At 35.3% G+C, this 8,913-nt stretch overlaps 1 protein-coding gene across 1 annotated transcript; it reads right to left on the reverse strand.

Moving 5' to 3' along the window:
• Positions 1–909: 909 nt before the first annotated feature.
• On the reverse strand, positions 910–8,642 carry LOC147072921 (uncharacterized). Its single transcript, XM_085946212.1, has 2 exons — positions 6,801–8,642; positions 910–1,939 (listed from the first exon to the last, which is right to left on the reverse strand). Exons 1-2 carry the CDS (start codon positions 7,602–7,604, stop codon positions 1,499–1,501), a joined length of 1,245 nt encoding a protein of 414 aa, XP_085802338.1. The 5' UTR covers positions 7,605–8,642; the 3' UTR covers positions 910–1,498.
• Between the last annotated feature and the right edge of the window lie 271 nt (positions 8,643–8,913).

The raw sequence follows: 8,913 nt of genomic DNA on the forward strand, positions 1-8,913 counted from the left end.
TAAAAAATACCAAGTGTAATTTCGTATTAGTATTCAGCACCATAAAATCGTGTCTAAACCAGTAGTTCTCATGTGAAATTTTAACTGTGGCCGCACAATTGACATTGACAGTTCTATGGAAACGTCTGGTGGCCGCACCAAATTTCACTTTTGTTGTGATTGAAAAAATTAAAAAAAATGGACCAATTTACTTATAGACAAGTCCATCTAATAAAATACATTTGAACATTTTAGTACCTATATATCGATTTATTTAAAAATAATGCAAATTAATGACAATAATTCCTCAATACTCCTCTTTTCCAATGTGAGCCGCATGGCTGCATTTAAGTTTACATTCTGTCAACTGGCTTTGATATTTGTTTTTTATGAAGTGCATTACACTGATTGATCTATCACAGTATACAGTAGTATGAAAAATCGGCAATATTAATAAAGCAATTGTTGCCAATTCTTTGAATTGACTTGATTCTTGGTCAACATGTAACTTCGACCAAATTTTTTTAACCGTGGTATTATTAAAATGGTTTTTAAGTACTTGGTCATGACTCATTTGAAATAACGCATATTTAACGTTAGTCCAGTCAATTAAATGAAATACTGAAAATGATGATGACCAGGGCCGCACATGAGAACTAAAAACAAACTGAACTAAACTGAAAATCGATCAAATAAAATGGTATTAATAGAAAAATGAATTTATATCTGCGATTTTTGAATTTAGTTAGAGGCTCCTGTATACGTTTAGAACAATCTCAATATCGTAATCCTTAAATGCATGCTGGCAACTTTTTAATGATGCATGTATTACTTTTCTAAGAATCGATCATGATATTAAATGTGTAATATTGTTATTGACTAACAGTGGCACCTGTTAATAAAAACTATAACTATTTTGTTAGTATTTTTGGTCAACTGCAGAGAGTTGCAAGGTTTTAAATCAAAATTTCAGCCACAAAAAATATGTAAAGATTAATATAGTTTGTCTCTGCAAGGGAACACCGTACAATTAAGGCTATACCTCAGTTGAGGCACGGTCTAAAAAGATTGTGGCTAGGCGATGCGCGGATTGCGGGTCGAGGGTGCAAATGACGCATGCCAAACGAAATATAATTTGTCATATAAATCCAACATGCATCCATTTAATGTTCTGTTTATTGTTCTATTAGTAACAATAATAATATATTCATTGACATGTTTTCTTTTTAAAGTAAATGGGTAATGTTTTTAGTCATCTTTACACGATTAAAGAATTAATACGCCCGTCGCCATCACGAAACAAATTGACATGTGCCCAGCTCGACGTTCTCTCTCAGAATGCCAGCGAGTAGTGAGCGAGTCCAAAATTTCATTGCGCCTATAGTTGAAAATTATTTGCCGTTTCACTGATGTATCGCCTTAAGGGTTAAGAAAGAAAATATGTAGTTATATGCATCATGCTTCTTTGAGTTACGCCGCGGGAGTATTAGAACTAAAATTAAAATCACAAACCTTCATATCAGATCAAATTCAACCTCACAAAATCATCAATAATCCCTTTCATACGGGAACTATATCTATTAATTGTTAATTCATTTGTGAAGGCCAAATCACTGGCATCAATTGTTTCCTTTTCAGACAAAAACTCTACGGTCTTTACGTCCTCCGCTTCCCCGACAGCGGCTGGTACCAGTATCAAAGACATCAAGAGTCCAAAAGTTAACAACTTCTTCGCGTGATCTCGATAAATTGTCTCTGGATAGACATCTTCAACGTCGATATCCATTAGCCGTAGTCTTGCTTTTAACGAATCGTAGTAGAAATCTAATACGTCTTCTTCAAAGTGACTTCGTACATCTTGTCCAGTGCTTGTGAATACTAAATAGGCAATGTCGGTTATCGGTGATGTGTATCTTAGCATCTGCCAGTCGAGTAGCATAATGTCCACCAGATTTGAATCCTGGAATAATGATAAAGGAAAAATAATTACTGTTACAGTTGTGCAGAAACTATGTACATCCTCGTATGTTGACACGGACAGGGGCGGCTCTACCTTAAGGGTTTGCAGGGACCATCCACACAGCCACATCGTTATCATGGCGTAAATCAATGACATATTAAATGGACAACTCACTTCATACCGGCGCGCACGAGAAATTGTGCATGAAAGTCATTCACAGATGTATAGGTAGATGTCACGTGACCATATGACGTATCCATTTCCATTATGCGATACAAGCTTCGAGAATTTATAGTAATATAACCTTTATTGTAATGGCGTATTAGTGTCATGACTCATTGCGTTAGAAACAGATTCTCGGTTACTTACGACTTCTCGGAGATTAGACGCAAGTGAGCCCAGCGCATTACAGGCGACTGTCCAATGGTTTCTGTCATTCAATTGCATTGAATAAACATTATCTTAAAATGGCATTTTATAAATAATAAATAATACTAACACATGAAAAGTGATATCCCATCTTTCTTGGAGTGTTAAGTAGATTTTTTTTACAATTTTTAACTAGGCACATTGGCATTTTGTAACACAATAATAACGGTGGAGTTGAAACCTGACAGTCAGAAATTTTGTATGGGCAGACCCAGCGGTGTCGCCAGACCGCTTGCAAGCAGAATGTTCATTTGAGCGTAGGATACCGATATTAAAATATGAATTTCGCCATCCGGCAGACCCGACACAAAGTGAGTGTCATTTTATTTTCTAGATGCTTCGTCCATATTAATGTCATTGTCGTAAATACACGTCCGATAGTTTTATCATTGTCATACTATACCTAAGTACTTAAAAATTCATAGAGATAATTATTTTTATAATACAAATACATAAAACAATGATTGTAAATTATATATGTATTAACATAATGATGATGACGTGATTTAAAAATAATTAAATAAATTAAATACGCCCTATTTCACGGTGACACCTTTGTACAAATTAAAAAAGCTATGGCGTCTATTTTTCACTGACCGGGGGTCACTCAGCCCATCCCGTCGCCGCGGTTCAAATCCAGTTCTACAAAGGATGTGAATGCATTAGCGTTAGTATGCTTATACTGGGGACCGAATCAAATGACCCCTAGATAAGTAAAAACGCTCGCTGTATGTCGTTGTTCAAAACTGATAATGGTAAGTCTATGATAATCATTATTATTAATCAAGTTAAAAATGTTAAGTACGCTTTTTAGATGTGATTAAGTAACGACTGAGATAATCATATTATTTATCCTGAAAAATTACTCATTTCTTCATTAATAAAATTTTACTATTATGAGTAGCTTGGTATATATAATGTATAATATGAGAGAGTATTTAGCTTTGTATATTTAATAATTAATGGCTAAACCCCACCACCTAGAAAGTCATCGAGCCGCCACTGGACATGGAGAATGCGGTGTTCAGCTCTGGAGACTTCATCCAAATAACATAGTATGTGTAGTAAGATGATGAATAGCATTGTTATCAATGCTAGCAGATTTTCTTCATATTAAATACGTCATAGCCAGTAGTGTATCAAAGTATTTTTTCACCCTGGGCAGTATTAACAAATGCGCCCCTTACGTAATGCAAAAAACGTATCCTATGCATACTCGTATCTTTACTGCAAATAAATATTGTGTTGACCTGCGTTCGCTTATTTATCATTACCGGTAACCGGACAAAACAGAACATGAAAAAACAGAACATGACAAAACAGAAAATGACAATACAGAACACAACGTAACAGAACAGTGACAAAACAGCCAGGGGAAAAATGAAACATTAATTTTTGTGGAATCTATTTAGGTTAGGTTAGGTTAGGTCATTATTTCGTTGTACCTAGTCATCCATTTATTTTGAACATAATATTATATTGATTAAGATGAGATATCCTAAGCTTGCCGGCAAAGTCCCGTTTATTTGAGGCTTTCTAGCGACTAGGAATGTAGCAATTATGTATATAATTTGATTTATTATGGGGAATTGAAATTCTGTGCTATTAAAAATCTATCAACATAATAGAGATAAGACAATTTCAATATTAAATTTATATTTTTCCTGAAATAGATATATTTATTGTTGTTCTGTTTTGTCATGGAACCATCATTAACAAATTGAAATAATACGGATAACATAACTCAGAATATGAACGGTTTTATAAATTTCAACGTCGACTTACAATATTTTTATTAATAAGTTAAAATCTGTTCACAATTATACACTAATATTCGCCTAAAAAACGTTTCGTTGACCAGTGGTTCTGAATAATTAACAAATTACAGTCGAACTTGGTTATTACGATCATGGAAATAGCGAGATCTCGGATGTAATGAGGAAACATTCGTTGACATTTTAGTTTATGATTTTTCCATACATTTATTCACTTTTATAACGAGCTACTTCTCAGGTATACCGAGCAAAACTGTTAATGTGTCGATCGTTTACAACATTTTCGACCCTAAGCACTAAAATCCGACCGGGCGGTTAAGTAGACCGATGCCGCCGGGATCGGATTACGTTTTTGGCACTAGTTAAGTGTACCTAATTGGTGTTTTCGCCGACAACATTGAAAAAGTAAACACGCATATTGCATGTAAAAAATCCAAGCTTTGTGAAGTCAGTAGGTACCTACCAGCTCCAGAGGCTCAGCACTTCATTACATTGAACAACTCATTTGTAGTTTATGAGTGCCATGCTCGTTTCGTGGATTTTTACGTTGGTTTTCAGATTGTTTTATGTTCTATGCTTAAATAGAACGTGGCGCGAAAAATGTTATATAACAAGTAATGCTTATAACGAGCGAATTCAGTCGGTCCCATCTTTCTCGTAATAACCAAGTTCGACTGTATTATTAGTTCTCGACATAAGAAAAGTGACATTGTTTTTTGCACGTTTAACGAAACTGCATTCCTGCGCTCGGGGCAACTTTCCCGCTCGCCAACCCCTTTCTACGCCACTAATTATAGTATTTATAATCCCTGAATTTATGGAGTCCCTTGATGTGTTTAAGATTGCAAAGACGTCATTAAAAAACTTAGTCAAAACCCGATTTCATGTACAATCTTGTCAATGTTACAAAGTTGGTTACTTATCTTATTTGCATAATTTAAAGAACTCAGAAGCTGCCGTTATCTGATACGTACGTAGCTTTTAGGCCAGGGCTCTAAATGCACCGGAGCGCTATCCCAGTTCATGAAATCCCCAAAATATCGCTCCGTCTCGTGGAAAAATAATTTGGCCACCTGAGCTAGATATGCCATATAACACAAAATCTAACACACTTTACATAATTATACTATGTTAATGTTTTCGGAAAATTATATAGCGCTCCGGTTCGTAAAATTATCCATTTCGAATACTGTATTAGGCTTAATTCTCACGAATTATAAAGTGATCGGTAGCTTAACGGATAACCATTCATCACGACAGGGAAAGATGTGAGTTTGAATCATACTCAGTCTCAACGTTTTCAAGTCTCAAGTTTTCTTTTATGTGTGTTTCAAGGGTTTTTTAAAATTGTGTAAAAAGTAATATGTGACGTCTCACTTTTTATGACATAAAAATATACATGTTTATAAAATGACATATAGAGGAAATTAGTATATAGTCAATAGAGTGCTATTAATTTATTTTGATTTTGAAATTTTGATTTATAGGCAGCCGAATACTGACACAGACGCATTCAAAAAAGGAACAGCTTGTAAAAGAATACTGTATTCTTCATAAATTCACCAATACACACAATCTTTCGTATCTGTGTCGCACCAACTCTGGCTGAGAGATCAATACCTAGCTATTAATCAGATTTCAGATACCTACCAAAAACAACAGATTAAACAAGAACAAAGGATATACAATACAAAAAGGACATAAAGGAAACCTGAATTGCATCAACCCTTAATTGCATGATGGAAACCATTTAATGTAGATACATAGGTATTACTTTTGTAATCGATCAAGTTTAATATTTAATAATATTATTATAAATTAACAGAGACGCCTATAAAAAAATATTACTACCTTGTCACCATAATTTGGATAACGCAGAAAACTGCAGTTTTTTTAATCAAATTTCATTCACACATAAAATATAAAGAAGAAAACACTTTGTTGCTGAAAGTGCATACCATGCAATTAAGTCCATTCGCTCAAGTGAATACTAAAAAAAGACAAGACTGAAACTCCAATATCTAGCTAATGTATTTCAATGGCGGCTCGCTGAGGGCAAGACTGGAATCTCTCAGTTCCGAAACGTCCGCGACCGAAACCGAAGAGACGCGACATGCTAGTCTCCCAGTCTATCAGTTTCCAGTCATCCATAAAACAATGCTACCAATATCAGTAGATTCGATGAAAAATCATATTTTCTTACCAAAATTGGTAGCACTGAACTGAACTAAACAAGTAATAACAAGTCAAAACGTTAAACGTTAAAGATAGTCAACCGATCTTTAATTTAAAATATGTGGCAGATGTTGAGAAATACTCATACCTGTATAATTACAGGCTGCCAGAATATTCCGTAAAGATATTATGGAAAAAGCTTTGAAAAGACAATGGGTCTGACAGCTTGAGGTTATGAGATTATTAGGTTTCAGTAGTGCCGTGTGCGAAGCAACAGTCACTGGCCAGTTTATGAGTTCCATCACCAACCAGTTCGTCAGATTTTAGTTTCTGTGTGAGTGGATGGCCTAATGGTTAAATAAAGGAAATAGAAAATAATATATTTGGCGTGTCACCACGATAATTATTAATGAAAGCAAATTTTGTTCACATTCAATGTTAGAAAGTGTTTATTAAAAGATGATTTGTGATAAAAGTCTTACCTCGTATTTAAAGAGAAAATTGTTATTCCAACAATCTCCATGACAAAGGACATTGTATGGATCCGCAGTACTACAATCCATGTAATACAACATTTTATCGTAGAGATCAACTCCATACATCGTCATTCTTTTAATACTCTCTGGATTATCTAGAACTTTTATTGCTCGATCTCTCTGTATATCCAAATAATACCCCATATCCCTATTTAGCATCATGGGGTTTTCTAAATCTTTGGCGAACTCTATAAATTCGCTGGGATTTTCATGTTTCATTCCGAACGATAAGGCATGGAAATTCGCCAAGGTTTTCAGAGACAGTTGCAAATGCGCTAAATCCATCGGAGTTTTTCTGTCCATCATCTGAAACCCACTCTTTCTTATATCTTCAAACACTAAATACTCCTTCATGTCACGAGAATCAGCCGAATAGCATTTAACATATTTGAACTGTTCATTTTTTGGAATTGTAAACTTTGATTGGAATTCCGCCAGTTTTGGTAGTATAAAATTGTATCCTAAAACTTCTCGGTTGTATAAATTCCCTATGGGAAACCTCTCTCTGGTGGCGTCTGAATCTATTGGCAGTTTTAAAATAAGATTTAGTTCTCCCTTTTCTCCGTCTTCCTTTGTTCCTGTCACGCTGACGCTTCGTATAAGTCCCAAGAAGTTATCTCCCTTCGCACTGGCGTTCATGATAACCGTTTGGTAATCGGTAAATAGTTCTTTCTTGATGACATCTTCAATAGCAGTTCTTGTATAATCTTCACCGAGTTCTACTACGCCACCGTTATGATAATCGCCCATTTCTAATTTGAAAAAATACAACTGATGCTTTGGAAGATAAAATTAGACTACTTGCGGACATTTAAAAATATTTTTTACGTGACCTGATATAGTGAATTCGCAAACAGTACAATCATTCAAGAGTAATAATAATTTAAGTACGTATTGTAAAGGAAGTCGTTGTCAAACTTAATCAAGACAGTATCTTTACAAATATTATACAACACCCAGGGGTTCCCAAACCTTTTCATCAAAGGGTCAATTTTGAAAAATTTCATACCTACTTAAATACGAGGGTGGGTCAATAAGTCCTTAGAAAAGCCGACAGGTGGCGCGAATTGTACTGTAAGCGGTTTGTTTTCATGCAGCGGCACTACCGATTCAGTATGCTGCGAAGTTTCAATTAGATCGGTCGGGTTGTTGTGTGTTTCTCGTACATTTAAAAAAAAATTTGCTTGGTGAAAATGGAAAAATGGAAAATGGAGAAAATTGAGTTTAGAGCTGTTATTAAACATTTTAATAAAAAAGGGTTAACAGCAAAGGAAATAAAAAATGAGTTGGATTTAGTTCACGGCATATCTGCTCCTTCACTTGCAACTATTTATAACTGGTTAAATGAATTTAAACGTGGTCGTACATCAACAAAGGATGAACCACGCTCAGGACGTCCTGTAGAGGTGACTACACCAAAAATGATCAATAAAATCCACGATATGGTGTTAAGTGACCGAAGATTAAAGTTGAGTGAGATAATTGAGGTTACAGGGATCTCAAAAGGTGGCGTCATTTCTATTTTACATGACAAATTGGGCATGAAAAATATTTCTGCAAGATGGGTGCCGCGTTTGCTCACAGTCGACAATAAACGCAATAGGGTGGTGGCCTCTAAAGCCCTGTTGTCGCTCATGCAACGCAATCCGGATGAATTTTTTCGTCGCTTTGTGACTGTAGATGAAACATGGATACACCACTATACTCCCGAGACGAAAGAACAGTCAAAGCAGTGGATTGCGAAGGCAAACCATGTCCAAAGAAGGCGAAAACCGTAAAATCAGCTGGTAAGGTTATGGCTACTGTATTTTGGGATGCACGTGAAATTATTTTCGTTGACTATTTGGAAAAAGGAAAAACAATAACAGGGGATTATTATGCATCTTTATTGGAACAGCTATAAAACAAAATTGAAGAAAAACGGCCTCATTTAAACAGGAAAAAAATCCTCTTTCATCAGGACAATGCCCGTGTTCACACATGTTTACGATCAATGGCTAAAATTGAAGAATTGAAGTTCGAATTGGTCGACCACCCACCGTATTCGCCAGATTTAGCC

This window comes from Rhyacophila brunnea, unplaced genomic scaffold (assembly GCF_057557595.1).
Source record: "Rhyacophila brunnea isolate RB1 unplaced genomic scaffold, BYU_Rbru_1.0 scaffold_19, whole genome shotgun sequence".
Lineage (NCBI taxonomy): Eukaryota > Metazoa > Arthropoda > Insecta > Trichoptera > Rhyacophilidae > Rhyacophila > Rhyacophila brunnea.